The 16491-nt window shown below is 28.9% G+C and overlaps 1 protein-coding gene across 2 annotated transcripts; it reads right to left on the bottom strand.

The window, feature by feature from the left end:
• Positions 1–152: 152 nt before the first annotated feature.
• On the bottom strand, positions 153–3624 carry LOC114422936. Of its 2 annotated transcripts, XM_028389506.1 has the most exons (5): positions 3419–3624; positions 2421–2473; positions 1710–1803; positions 1319–1379; positions 153–481 (listed from the first exon to the last, which is right to left on the bottom strand). In XM_028389506.1, the coding sequence occupies exons 3-5, from the start codon at positions 1792–1794 to the stop codon at positions 469–471; spliced, it is 159 nt and encodes a 52-aa protein (XP_028245307.1). In that variant the 5' UTR covers positions 1795–1803; positions 2421–2473; positions 3419–3624; the 3' UTR covers positions 153–468. The 2 variants fall into 2 exon arrangements, with proteins under 2 accessions (XP_028245307.1, XP_028245306.1); XM_028389505.1 differs by lacking the exon at positions 2421–2473 and having other exon boundaries at positions 3419–3614.
• Positions 3625–16491: the final 12867 nt, after the last annotated feature.

Genomic DNA, 16491 nt, shown 5'->3' on the forward strand with positions numbered 1-16491 from the left:
AAAATTGAACACATAATTTTATCCAATGCCCCTCTAAGTTTTTCTTACTATGCTCTCCAATTTAGAAAAATAAAAAGGACTAAAATTTTAGCTAGCTTTAGTCATTCCATCTCGAAATGTGAAAAATGTTTTTTCTTTAGTTACACTTCCCCTTTTTTATGAAGAAAGTCAAGAAACCTTTGATGGCATTACGGTGGAGCTCACACTTTCCACTATTCAAAAAGTCAAAACGCTTAGTACTGAGCATTCCCAACAATTATTACAATGTAAAGAATGCTAATTGGCATCCCATACAAGCTTATATGAAAATAAATGTTCAAATAAGATTCATGACGGTGTATAGTTGGGGCATCAAAAGCTCAATTTTTGGGTAGCTTTAAGAAATTCCAAGTCAGGCTATATCAAGATATTCCCTATTCAGCTACACCAATCTACATTTGCTTCTTCCCGTGACAATGGTTTTGCTTCTTACCAAACATACCTGAAATTTTTAAAATACAAAAAGTTTAGACGGGAAGAAAAGGTCAAATTGATACAGTAATTTCAATTACAACATGCACAGACATTCTCTTGCAATTGCATGATAAGAAATCATACAAGAAATAAGGTCGCATTTCCAAGCTGGTCTAGTGCAGTTTAAAAAAACACTGCTAAAATTGCAATATAAGTGTCTTCAACAATAATTAAAGATTTTGAACACTTTTATTTTTTATTCAAAGGCTGTGGAAGTATTGCGTGCGAAGAATCTACAATTCTACATTTACTTGAATATTCAGAATTGGGAATGGGAGCTGAATCGGATGCTAAGCTATAAAGGGCTCTCTGAATGGTATACCGTTGCACTACAAAGGATTTACATCAATTGGATTATTTAGATGCCAAGAATATAAATATATAATCCCTCTAAGAATTGTATGTTGCTGTGCTTATTTCGGCTTGGATCTCTAATTTACAATGACTGCACGTAAAGATGTTGTACATATATAGATCTGAGTTTTCTAAAATTTGAATATAGTCTAATAGCCCATAGTATGCTCCATAGAGACAAATGTAGGAGTTTAGTGACGTAAAAAAGTATTTTGTTAAGAGTTTGAATAGGTGGAGATTGGAGAAATGTCAGAGTGTGCTGTTTACTACATGCATGTTAAATATTCTCTGCAGACTAGTGACATGCATTCCTAAATAAGTGAAATAAAAACTAGCTGAATAACCATATATAAAATTATACATCATTATAATCTAGTGAACTACCAGCATGTTAAGAATTGGCCAAATTCAATTTATGTCACTAATTAAAAAGACAGAGGAGATACACTACCTCTTGAAGAACTGAGTAACGTATCGTAGAACGAAACACATTAATATAATCACCACAATATCTACATAAGTTTAGGAACTCCAACAAGCAGTAACACAACAGACAAGGCAGCATATGAATTTAAGAAATTCCTTAACTTCTTTGTCATAATTCTCTAACATAGTTTCGGTTGTCTTTCTAACCAAAGTACACCAAAAGCACTATTGGACAGACTTAACTTACAATTATGTGACAAACAAATTTCGAACAATTGATGAATCTTTTTAAAGAAAACCCCACATAAATATCTAGAAATGATCAAAATTTTGCATCCCAGGAGAATTAAAAAGGAAAAACATATAAAGGAGTTAAAATCCATTTAGAATAGACTATAGAGTGGAATAAAGGATACTGAAGGTACAACGCTCCCACCAGTCCAACATATACAGCCCAAAAGTCACATTGTAAAGGTAGATCTTGCGCTGAATCCAATTCATCTCTTCCAGCTGCAAAAACAAATTTTCATTTTTGGGTTAGTTGGAATCAAGTCAAATAACTCAAACATTTTTTTCATATAAAATCTTTGAAAGTGTTTTCATCAGACTTAGTGCATGTTTGGTTTCACGTTATATTCTCTAGAATTACGTTGAAATATCACTTAATGCAATTTTAGGTAAATTTTCACATGTTTGATTTCACATTGAAGAATTGATTATGGGTCCAAAGTTGAAATAACTTTAAGTAGCTTTTTGTCAATGCTACTTAAATCAGATCATTTCAAAATCAATTTTGTCAATGATCTTCGAAACAAACAGTTAAGAAACACATAAGCATTAACTATTTGTTATAATGCCTTCAGGTGTATTCCCTATTAATATTATTTCTTATACATATATGGTTAGGGAATTAATTTTTACATATAGCCTCGCACAGTAGCTTTTTATTTTTATTTTTATTGAAAGGCCAAGATGAATATAATATTAAAAAACACTCAGTTTTAGCACAAGTAGTGCCCAAAACCAAGACAGCAACAGTATACTTCATCATAGTTCAAAAGACCTCTAGATAACACCCAGAGTATAAATCCAACACAGAGAAATAGAAAAAAAAAAACTTTAAATACCAACTATATTTCTCTGCTCACTTCCTGCTGCAGCATATTACCAATCTTTAAACCTGCATAATTCGAAGCAACCAAAGGACCAAAAGCACATCATCGATTCTGATCATATGAAAGCATCCAAAAGCACATCATCTTTGAGTTAAAATCCATTTATTCTTTTCCTGCGACACATCCGAAAGCATTCCCTTTTATTGTTTTAACTGCCTTTTATCTGTTCAAAATTGGACCATCTACATCTAAATTATGTATGTATAGCAGATCCAGAACCAAGTGCCCACCATGTTTTCGATCCATATCCCCAACTGATACCTGAGAATTATTTCATAACTTTGACCGCTTCCATAAGTCTTCAAACTTGAACATAATAATATCCACTAACTCATTCCCCCAGTTTGGTCCCTCACCATAACTATCCCATGCCATTGCACCACATCCCTCATATAAATTCTTTATTCAGCAACTGCCAATTCCAACGTCCACCAGTCAACAACCTTATACAACTGATTTCCCATATTTCAACCTCCAACATTCTGCGTCATTATTCAAAAGATGTATTGAACTTTCTCCAAGACATTTCTAGGATTTGATATCCATGATGTCAAAGAATAAGTAAAACCTTTCCTCCTTGCCCTCAACCATCTCCAAGAATGAACTTGAACATCCTTAACTATATCTTGTATATTAAACCAAACGCACCCTACTTGTTTCAACCCAGGAAGCATGCAATTTCAAATCTATTTTTTAAAATATGAACATATATTAAAGAAAATAGGAATGAGAATTGACTAATTAGACCAAGGCCACAAAAGTAGATGAACAAAAACAAGACTTTACAAGCAGAATAGCTATCCCTATGACTATGAGCGTGCAACAACAAAACAAAAGAAAAAGCCATCCTGTGCCACGAAGAGAATCTAAGAATCTAAGCATCAAAATCATTACCAAGATTAACATGGAAGTCGAACAGAACAATAGATTTTGGAATCGGTGTTTGTTACCTTGAGATTCGGGATCGAGACACGAAATTCGTAGGGATTGCGGTGGTTTTGCGCTTCGGATCGCCGAGAGAAAGGAGGACGAGCACGACCAACAACAACGAAAGAGAACACTGCGTAGGAACTCACAAATCACAAATGGTAACAATTTCTCTGTTTTTTTGTTTTTTTACAACGTAAGTATTCGCTTTTTCTAATTTGTTTTGCATTATCATTTGGCGGCTCTAACAAAATTGGAAACGGGTCCTGAGTCCTGCGTTTTTTTTTAAGCCCTTGGATCTATATGAACGGATGGGATTGAAAATTATATAAAAAAAAAAAACTCATCCAAAAGCCAAACAACTTAACATCTCATTTCTAGATTACCTGCGTATTGGTAGTACTTTAGGCTATTCATTCATTAATAAATGCCTCATTTTATAATTAAAATTTATAATAAATAGGATTTTTTAAAATACATAAATTATATTATAATAAATAAATATTTTTGGCAGTATAAAATTATATTTTGAGTTTACCATAAATAATTTATATTGTAATACAATTTTATTTTTAATTATTGAGAAATTATTTTTTAAAATTATCGAAATTGAATTAAAAGTAAAGATAAATTGAAATAAATAAGTTGTTAAGAATCTGTAAAAAAATGTTAAGAAAATAAAATACACGGATAAGATAAAAAAAATGATTTGAGATAATAGAGAAATTTTTTTTTGAGATAAATGTTGAATCAAAATAAAATTAAGAATATGTTTGAAAGAAATAAAATCTAAATATATAAGAGCAGAATAAGATATGTGACTTAATAAGAGTTAAAATAACTCTTACAAATGTTTTTATCATCTCAATCTACTTTCCTTTTATCTTTACTTGTTATTTATTTCTTTTAATCACTTTTCTTATTTCAAGTGCTGCCTAATGTCAATTTCAAAAGGATAATTTGAAGTATTAACAATAGCAATACACTTTTTTATATTATCATTTTAAATCAAGTTAGAAATTTGAGATATTTTATTTTTAAATTATTTTACTTCCTTTTAGAAATTTATTTTAATTATTTATTCTCAAATCCAAACCGGTTTATAATCAATTGCTATTCCAAGTGGTTTTTATTCTCAGATTACTGATCAGCAGACATCATGGGCTTCTCCATGTTTTCAAAAGCCTTTTCCAAGCCCAAAGCGCTCTGATCTCATATCTTATTGTTACCAAAAATTCTGGAAGACTAAAATGCTGACGAAGAGTAGCTATATAGATCAATTTATGTAGCTGCATTTGTTTTTATAGGTGTATAGATTTTATATTCTAACAACTTTAGAGAAAGTAATATATATACTGGACAAAAAATTTACACTATTAATTAATTAGAAATGTTATGTATAATATCTTATTAGAAAAAATAAGTAATGTATGAACTGGATAAGACTTATCATAAACTTTGACGAATGAATATTAAACTCTTATTTCTAACATTATTTGTGATCAGTTGACTGTTGAAAATTGTTTTACACCCTCTTTTTTACTGCAAATTGCTTTACACCAGTGCATCGATTTTAAGCTCATAACTTTATTAGTAACAATGTTAAACATAATATTATTTCTATAAGTGTGAAGTGGAATCAGAAGCAGAAGGGAAGAGGCTGTACGCGTCGATTACAGATGTGGGGATAGTCTTTAAACCTATCCATACACGATGGAGCTAATTCTGTACTACTTGTGTTGCTACTAGGCGTGAGATTCCCCACCATCCAATTTTAGGAGATTCTGAAAATGCAAATCAAAGCGTTTTTCTTCACAGAACAACCACTTTTTAGACTTTTCACAAGAATAGACAAATATCGTATTTTCAAATTTTGCTGACTCACTAATATATTTATTCCCAATTTAGTCTCTTAGGTGCCAGTTTTTAATATTTCCATGTATTTTTAACTTATTAAAATTCATCATATGGGGACTGTTGAAGCTCATTTTAATTGTAGTGGAAACTAGATTATGAAATTAATTATATTTTATACTAATCAACAAAATATAATATTTTTTGTAGTATAACTTTAAATTTTCTTTTTCCTTCATATTTCTCACACACGTTACCTTAATGCAAAAGCTACAAATTCCGCAACTACGTTGAAAAGAAAGAAAAAATAATTGAATGCCTGTCAAAAGAAACATTATATCCAATACAATAATCAAGGATTCAAGATCTCTGTTCAACTCTTTTGATACTTATGCTAGATTATGGCTACTTGCTTTTATAAAATTCTATAGTGCAAGACAACTATACCAAACGTTATTTTTTGTGGTAATTATTGTGCTTCTTAGTGACAGTTTAAATATAACTGCTAAAACATTTGCTACCAATTAGATTATGGTTAGTGTATTCAGGATCGATAAAAGTATTGTTGAATATTTTAGTGAGTGCAAGTAAAATACTCATTTTATTGTAAAAAAAACATTTTATTAGCTTTTTCCCTATTAATGTTATAAATTAGCCTTTTACATACTAATGCTTATTTACCACAATGTATAATCGAAAATGTGTTTTACTAGCCATTAGTTTCTTTTAAGTACTAAGTCATTAGTTTATATCACAATATAATTGTTTTAAAATAAATATATATATATATATATATTATTTCTCTACAACCTTATCTTTGGTTCAAATGAAACTGAATTTGAATTTTTTAAAGGTAATAAGATAAATTTTCTATCAAAGATTAATCATCAATAAACTGATAAATATTTTTCATTAAGGTTACAGTGATAGAAAAAAAAACAATTTTTTTTAAAATGGATATATTCTCAAATTTTAGCACTTCAGTCTTCATCTAGAGAAAATTTGAAGTAAACATTAGCCACCTACCATAGTCACACTCAGCACTAGACATGGACAATTGTGTTGTTGGTCATATATACTAAAAAATCCCTATACATATCAACTGATCCCTAACTATAACCGTGCTTATTCAAGAATTTCCCCTCCATCAAAGACATGAATTGATGAATGATGAGGCAGGCACACATGAGCACTAAAAGGAGAGAAGTGAAAAATTCACTTTGGTTTAGGCCAAGGGTGAAAGTAAAACATGGTATGGGCAGGGTACATGACACGCACGTACTTGATCATACGATATGGGCAGGGTTGAGATTGGTGAAGCAAAGTAGCAGTTGATGATCCCACTTTGGTTTAGGCCAAGGGTGAAAGTAAAACATGGTATGCCCTCTTAAAGGCATTTATTTATCTTATGATTTCATTCGTGTGCATCTAAATTGAAACCTGGGACCCCAAAAGCAACACAACAAATTAAACACTCCCCTAAGGTGCAAATGAGTTTTCACTTTGTGAGTCCTCTGAGATGGGATTGGTGGGAAGCTACACACTAAGGTGCAGGAACCAAGCTAGATTACTAGCTAGGATGGACCATGATGCACATGTCAAGGGGTTAAATCTCGCTATCTTGTGGCCCCAATTAGATACCAATGTATGGTTGGTTCTCTTACCCCCTCGGTGCAAATGCATGAACCCAACACTTGGACCCAAAACGAAATATGGTAAGAATCTTTGAAAGGTACAATTATATATGCCTCTGAACATGAAATGGTCCATCATGTTATATTGTCTTTCCCATTTTTCATGATATTTTCCTTCCACGTGTTTTAAGTATCTTTTCCAAAATTTTGTTTGCACGCGCGCATTAAATTCGTTGATTAGAGTTACTCTAATTTTAAACATTTAGATTCTCTATAATCTTAAAGTTACATATAAGACAGTTATCATCTTTTAAGTAGAGTGGTAAAAAATAACTGTTCACAAATGTTCATTATATTTGCATGGTATTAAAATTAAAATATCTTAGTCTCCTACACACACACACAAAAAAAATTGTTGTAATTGGACAAGTAAACATGTGTTTGTCTTTTACTTTAGTCAAAATTAGTCTGGAAAGGTTGGAAATATTTATGTGTCTAGTATAGGTTTTCCGTAGAGTTTGAGGTTGTCTATCCAAAGTGTGTAATTTATCCTTATATCTAAGTCCAACCTAAATTATATACTAGTTTCTAAGATGGTGATCTAATTTAATCAAATATCTTTGGTCTTCGAAGATAAAATATGATTAGATTCTATCATTTACATTTTGAGGATAGAGAATCAAGTAGGTACCAAATCATAATACACATCATCTTTGGACTAGATTAAACAACACTCTATCAATTGGGTCGTGGGTAGCTCTTTAGCCCAATGATGATAGAAAGGTACAATATGAAAGATAAATATAGCATATGAAAATGTTTGTTATAAGATGCTTCGGGAAAAACTTGCATATGATGGTTGCAACAAAGGTGGATTTCTCTATTCTGGTTCAAGTATATTCAGCTAGAGCGTGATACAGTATAAAACAAAAATCGTACTAGAAAATAAGAATGATCAAACAATTTTTAGAGTGCAGTACATTTGCTTTTAGGTAATAGGTACCTCTTGTTATTAACATATATAGCTAAATAATTGACTAACCGGAAAGAGTCACATTACTCTCTTGTCCGATATTCATAATTAAACAAAACGTAGTGATTTCTAATCCAGGTTCTTTTACTAATTTTGAAATATTGGACAGAAATCTTAATTTCATGGTACTCTTGTTTATTTTCTTATCTGGATACAATTGATTCAACCTAATTGTTCATTAATTGTTACTCTGTATATTGGCTCATTAACTATTGATAACTATAGTTTGGTTTTATCCAGAGAAGGAAAAAGGTAAATAATGAAGGTTCATAACGTCAAGGGTTATAACTTATAAGTGCATTAACTTTTCGACTTTCTTGGAAAGCCTAAGTAACTTTCATAAGAAAATGATTGAGTTTCAATGCAAAGTTGCTTTATTAGGTACATATATAAATATTTTTCACTTTCCTTTTAGAAAGTGAACCTCTTCTACTACTCCTTAGTACTACTAGCTAACATCGAAACAATTCTACTTCCACCTGCAAGACACTAGTCTGATATGTGAGGACCATTGAATTAAATTAGGGCTCTGGGCCATCAAGATCTTACAACGTTAAGCTCTGACGCCGTTGATGCAGTAATTGAAATAAAGTTAAGCGGATCTGAATTAATTAATTAGACTCAGAAATTAAAAAATAGTTTGGATCAATTTTTTGCTTTCTAGAAAGACAAACCCAATTTATGTCTGCCATGTTTTGAGTTTTTTTTTTTAAAAAAAAGACAAAACTGAATATTATTGAAAAAAAAAAACTGGTTTTTAACGTAAGGAGTGTCTCAAACCAGAAAAGAAGTACAAAGGAATACTCCAAATCCTATTTGATAGATTATACAGTACGATAACAGCAAACCCAAAACTCCACTGGTTATGTGGCATTTATTTTCCTCTCTTAACCTGGCTGAGTTTTAATTTGCTTTCATTTTATATTTTTAAATAAAATTTATTGTAAGCCTACGTCGAGTCGTTGGATCGAGTTAAGAAAATCATATTTAATTTGAACTAAAAAAGGAATAGTTAGGATGAGGAATAATTTGATCTTATACATATTGATTTTTTTTCCTTGTGAGATAGTTCAATTTTAAAGTATGTTTTATTAGACATTTTAGTTAATTTTTGATTTTTTTTATTAATTAAAAAACTTATTTGATTGTTTGATAAATATATTTTTTTAGTATTTTTTGAAATGTTACATATTTATTTTTTTTACTACCTTCATTTCATATTCATTGTTATTCAATTTTTTTTCAAAATTATTGTTAATGTTTTACATTAATTGCTTTTTATCTGTAGCTCTATTTAATAACTACTACTACAATAATATTTTATTACAAATAAAATACTAGAATCAAATAAGTATATTTTAATTTAACTATATTATTTTACATTTATTAAATTCTCGGTAATATGTTCACATCAACTTTAAATATTAAAATATTCTTCAATATGTACTAGTACTAATTAGGTCTTGAATAGGATCGACTATGACTCTTCATTTTCTCTTCTAAGAAAATCAAATAAAGGAAGTACTAGTCCATCTTTGTGATTGGTGTTCCTTCTTCTATAAGGATGATTGCACATTGCCAACCACGGACAAGAACTATCAAATATATTCAATGAAGTGCTCCATTGATTTCATGATATCAAAACATCAAGAAATTGACGCGGTGGGAATTTTACATGATTAACTTGTATTTGAATTCATTAATCGACCACTTTAATAGGATATTTCAATTAGTTTTTATTTTTTTTATTAGCTGAAAAAATTATTTAGTTATTTGATAAACAATTATTTTTAATAATTTCTCACTAATTTTTAGTATTTTTTGAAACATTAATTGAAGTAATATTTTTTAAAATAATAATTTCTAATTTTTTATATTTTTTTATTTTTATTCTTAATATATTTATTTATTTTTCTTGTTATTTTTTAAAAATAAATTATGATATTATTATTTTTTTACAATATTATACTTTTTAACTAGTTAATTTTGTCAAAAATAATCTAATTTGTACATAGAGGGAAGAGGATGGCATGAAACGTTTTGGGAAAATAAATGCAGTCTATCCATCATCAAGCGAAAACATGTTTTTTTTTTCTCCCTTGAAAATCAGTTATATGATGTTAAAGGTATTTATAAACAAATAATGATAAAACTTATAAATTTTTTTCTCTCGTTACTAGTTATTAATACGAGAACATCCAAATCATATGAATGATGTATACACCTCGTACACTAACCAAACTGCAGAAATTACCAAAAAAATACTGTAATGTTTTTTTTTTCTATTTGACAGTGAAATTATACAAATATTGTTCTAAAATTAATTCACCCAGCATAACATTGTTATTAATTACCTAAAAAAAACATTGGCTATTTTTCCTTATACCAAAATAACAATGGTATCCTCAAAAATTATTTATTCCAAATGTTTACTTTGATGTGCAAGTGGCGTTGTATATTAGACGAGCCCAAACTATATTCCCCATTTTCCTCCTAGAAATGAGGATTGACAGTGATGCGTGCTTTGCTAATTCGCTCGCTGAGAACGATGAATAACCCATCTATGATCTAGCCATCTAGGCCACCTTTCTCCTTTTTATATGCCTAGCCATAATTAACTCCCATTTGTATGCTTTGTTTGGTGTAAAAAAATGATGGGAAAAAAAGAGAAAAAAAATACAGTAAATGGTGAGATGATTTTAAGGTTGTTTGGTAGAAGTGAGAATGGAAAAAAAAAATAAGGTTAAAATTTTAGTTTCTCTTAATTTGTTATGTAAAAAGTTTAAATAAAGAAATAATATATATATATATATATATATATATATATATAATTAGGTAAATATCCTTAATATAAAGTAGATATGTAAGCGCGCATAAGGTTTAATTTAGCACTTTATCATGTTTAGCCAACTTTCTTTTCAAAATGGAGAGATTGAGAAAATGTTGGGGCCATTTTTGTTTCTTTAAACAAGAGAATTAAGTAGCTTAATTTAATTTTTTTTATTCTCTCTTTTTTCATTTCCGCATCTTCTTGTCTAACATCCAATGATGTAAAATAATAACATGCGATAAGTTTATTAGAAAGAATTCAAATTTAATTTTCATATAATACACTCTTAAATAAAAATGATGAACTTTAAGCGTGGTTAAATTAAATTGATGATTAATATCATAGCTAACCTAAATGGCAGAAACTTGTAAAAAGATCTCAGGGTCTCATTACGAAATCAAAGAACCTAATTAGGGTGGATATAAAAAAAAATTATCCACCTGAATCAACAACATATATTTTTTTGGTGAATCAATAAAAGAAAATAAGATGGCATAACTATGAAACTAAATTTTGTTAGTGTTTCATGTCATTTAACTGACCATTGGACTGGAAATATTTTAGTAAGATGCACATTAATTTTGCTGGTGATTCACATAATATATGGTTTGAGTAGTTCTGTAATTAGAGTTGGCAAAGTGAATTGTTCAACTTAGACATACTGACTTAAAGAATGAAATCAAGAAGGATTGATTCAATGTTTAGTATGTTGATTTGATGGTCCAACCTAATCCCATGTCGGGTCAATGGGAAAATTAACCCTAAATAAAAATAAGCAAAAAAAAAAGAAATATACTTAATATACAAAATCATAAGAATTATATATAAATTTATTAAAAATAATAATATGATTAAATGGATCAAGCAAAATAAACTCATTTTTTAGCTTAAATTTCAAGAGCCCAACTTGACTCGATCATTAACCTAAGGTGAATAAACAAAAACTTTTTTAACCTTAATTTTAATTGAGTCTAATTGGATCTTACTTATAAATTATTTAAACCAATTAATCCAATAAACCCAATCTTTCACCTTTAGTTTTAAAAAATTACACCATACATTCAAGTGTCATATTCACCTTATTCTTGATAATTATGACATAATTTTCTTCAATTGTGTTTGACAAAGTCATATGAGTTTTAAAGTTTTTTTTAGACTGTCTAATCTAAAGAATAACATTCATGCGAATTTACAACCTTAATTGATGAACTAAAAAGATTGTGATAACTTATGACATTTTCATTAAGTAAAAAATTTAACGAAAAGGAAACATTACAACTTACAAGATGTTATCTAATAAAGCGTTTAAAATAAAATAGTTTGGCTAAATTATATTGAGCTTACCAAACATTTATATTTGCACATGAAGAACGGTGTTAGAGAAATATTATTAACACTTTATTTGTGATCGATTGAAAGTGTCATAAAAAATGTCGTTATCCTTCCTAAAAAATGATGTTACTTTGATTCATACAAGTTTTTACTTTTGATCTCGTCATCTTTATGGAACAAAGTATTATATCTATTTAATTATATATTATGGATTTTTCATCTAAAATCATGTTTAGAAACAACTGAATCGTGATTTTACGAAACCAAACACTGTTACATGTGAATGAAAATCAGCTTACACTCTTTAACCATGATTTAAGATATGTAAACTTCAATTCTTTCATGCACATAGCAGTTTTGTAGGGGATTTGATTTTGAAATTAAGAATGCATTACGAGTGTTGAGTTGAGTCTCTCTCACAGTGAAAGAATTATTATACTGGCTCAATTATAGATAGATACGCTTACATCATGGATGAACGCGATCTTCTTTCTGTTTATAATAACATTAATTAAATAACTATAAAGCTTGCACGGACGGCAGTTTTCACTCGTCCAAAATGTTTAAGGCCGGCATCAACGTCAAACACCATCAAGGCAACAATAGATTAATTAATTAGTTTTCATCCACTAATCAAATGTATCAGTTCAGCCATTAAATACATTTCTTTTAAAAAATTATCATATATCCAAAGTATATTCCACCTCGAACAGCAGATTAAAAGTCATGCTAAAATTTTTTATTTGAAAATATTTTAAAGCAAGATTAGATGGTGTGATTTGTCAGAGATATAGATTGATGTAGACTTCATCAACACAAGTTCGTGAATAACTTTAAAATATTAATTTAAAGAGTTTATTATTTTTTTTTCTTTAGACTTTTTTTAATGTCGATTTTTAATCCTTAATTTAAATTTTGATTAGTTAAAATCCTTACTAATCAATCTTGAATTTATAGAAGAAAAACAAATTAATGCTAGCTACATGAATATATATTTCTTCTATTAAAATCAAGATACCCGCCGTCTATCAGTGTTGTCCTTGTTTTAGTTCTTGAAGATAAAGATAGGAGAAAATTATGAAATTGAAATCACCAAGTTACCAACTGTCAAATGAGTAGATATTATAGGACTATTGAAATTTTGCTCTGCATTGTGTATCTATGTTTCAAATACCGGCACTGGGAGACTAGGGATTCATACATTATTTTACTGCTTATTTCTTGTTCTTTTTTCACCATTTTTCTTTAAAACGAACGCATCATAGGAATGGGGCATAGTTTGGATGGTTCTGCAGAAGTGCAACACGTCATTTTGCTGCGCTGCTAATTAAATTTGGATGTGATTTTCGTCCAAAAGAAAAACATTTATCACAAACCATTCCGTATAATATCCTTTCTTGGCAGTCATTGTGCTCAATGATTTTGCTTGTCCCCAAATCTTTTAGCGGGTTACATTGAGAAAAACTGCGTCAAATTAGAGTACGTCTTCACCCTCCTCTTCAAAATTATTGAGGTTGTTGACTTTAGTTTTTGAAATGTGCAGAGGAAAAATGATTCATGTGCATCTCGTGCTATATAGGCCTGATACATCTGGAGAGAGAAAAGTAGAAGAGAAACAAATGTAAATATTAAATAAAATATAGACAAAATTAGTTAACGATTCCATTACAATTACGATTTTTTTTCAAAAGATCAAATGTTTTTATTTAAAGAACTAAATTGAGAATTAAAAAACATAAAGAGAACAAAAATTATATCTAAATCTTAGAGTTACCAATTCGACCCCATAAAACACCTTGTGTTTATCCCATTCAAACACACCTTGTTCCCATGAAACACATTGACGTTATTTTTAAATTAATGTTAGGTAGATTAGTACAAGTTAACAAATCCAAGTCTTCGAATCTAGCTTCTCACTGAATATGCATGGCACACATGCCTTGTCAAACCATTTCTTTCCACACATGCTGGTGATGTTGGGATAGCAGGAAAATATGGATAATAGTATAAATACCATCTAGTATTTGAAAGACGATCCATTAACACAAAAACTTAATGTGTTATACGATAAAATTAAATTTAAAACAAATAAAAATATAGAATCTATTAAAATCTTATATGTTTTATTTTAATAAAGGTGATATTATTATTATTATACTGTCTAATGAAACATTTGATGAAAAAACTACCTATAAATAGAAAGTTTTAATAATTATAACGCAGTTAATTAAAAATTCATAACCACCAACTGCTTTAAAATGAATATTTTACAATATGATATATCATGAGAATTTTATCAAATAAAATTCAAATAATTTTCACTTCTATCATATATAAAATTTGTTGACAGTTATTTATCTAATATATATCATCTTTATGCACTAAGAATATTAATAAATTTTTACTTATAATAAAAATATTAAATATATTTAAAACAAAAAAAATATATTCAATATTTCTTTGTAAGTAACTAAAAACATTTAAGAATGTATATTTAAAAGAATAAGATGAGAGTCAAAATTGGCTGGTTAATTATGATTTCATTTTACTATTCTATCCAGACATCATTATCCCCGTTAAAAAAAAAAAGATGGAGTAAAATGCGTGCGTAGGATGTTAGGTTAAAACACAATATAACGGAGACTGACGGCGGGTGGAGGGTGGGGCCCGTTGGTCTCCATGACGTGGGGCAGAGCTGACATTTGAGAGTTTCATTAATCTCTTGTCTTACAATGATTAATCTCATTCCACGTGCCCATTACTCACGCGCTTCTTAGACTGAACTCAAGTTAATTGCAACTTCCTGCATGGAAGAGATACATTCATAGATAGTGTGTTCGTTAATTATTACTCCTTTTGACTTACTTACCACTTTATCCCTTAATTTTCCTTAAATTATGATTTTATTGTGGATGCATTGGATGTAGAGTGGAGGTGCTAAACTTTCAATGCAGATTACTGTTATTTTATACTTTATAGGGCTTCTCTTTTCTTATCGCTATAATCAAAGTCAATGTCTGAGGCATAAACCTATTTAATTATGTTTTTACTTGAGCACGGATTTTATTTATTTATAAGTTTTTCTATTGTGTGTCGATATATATACGTGGTTAGAAGTTAAAAATAATTTATTTTATTCAAAATATAAAATCAATAGTTACTTTTTAAAGTATAAGTTCAAGGCATTTAGTTGAACAAAAAAAAATCAAAGCATTTAATAGTGCGTGTTTAAAAGTTTAATTAATATTATGTGTTTATGAATAACTTTATATTTTTCCATAACATTTCCTATAACTCTCCCTACTAACTAAATAAAGAAAAAAAATTAAATATATGTTTAAAATGTTTAATATTCATTATGTAGAATATCATGAGGATTAATAAAAAAATATATATAGCATTTTATGATTCATATAAACATTTTTAATTGATGAAATTATTCAAATATTTCATCATTAAACTTAAATAAATTAACTAGTCATTAAAGTAGTTAAGCAGAACTGAAGTTCTTAACTGGTTGTTACAATAAAGTTGAGGCATTAAATTTTTCTTAAATTTTCTCCGCATGAATGAGTGTTGTTTTTAAATAAACAAGGTTTAATCCACTAAATTCAGTACGTATAGTAATGGGGAATTGAGAATAATATGCATGGAATTATAAATTTATTTTTTTATACACAAAAAAACTAAATAAGATTTATTTAACACATTACTGTATTAGAGTTGGTATAGTGGTGAAAGTTTAAATAATTTGTATGTAACTCAAACTTTATTATCATCTTTGTAAAAAAAAAAAAATTACGAATGACTTAGTATACATTTATTAGCAGTAACTTCTTAAATGAGACCCGTAATAATCACCTTCGACGTCTCTCCTATAAACCAAGAAAATAAGCTATTATAATTTAGCGATGTATATTTATTTATTTAGAAAGCTTCTACTTTTTTTTATGATATATTAGAAAGCTTCTACTGATAACAAAAAAAAAAAAAAAAAACTTCTATCTCTTACCCGCAGCGTTTGTACCACAATTTTTTAGTTGGAAAGAAAATAACATCATGGAATCTAAATTTTCCATGTGTAAAATGTGATGTTGATTTTACTTTTCTTTTTTTATTATTTATTTTTATGTTTAAATTAAGCTTGTTTATAAAAATTTAAGTGTAAAAAAAATAATGATTTTTTTGACTTTGTCGTTGCGATAACCTCTATATGATCTCCAGATGTGCTGCATTCCATGACCTATATTGCCTTTAGACACTTGTGTATGAGCCTAGACCAAAAAGGTTTTTCTTTAGTTGCATTTTTCACAAAATTCTTTTATGGTCATTCTTATTTATTATTTCTTATTTCTTTTAGTTGTATTGAATTTATTGCTTTCTAATTTATTATTCCTAATTTTATGGCTTTTT

Source organism: Glycine soja, chromosome 8 (assembly GCF_004193775.1).
Source record: "Glycine soja cultivar W05 chromosome 8, ASM419377v2, whole genome shotgun sequence".
Lineage (NCBI taxonomy): Eukaryota > Viridiplantae > Streptophyta > Magnoliopsida > Fabales > Fabaceae > Glycine > Glycine soja.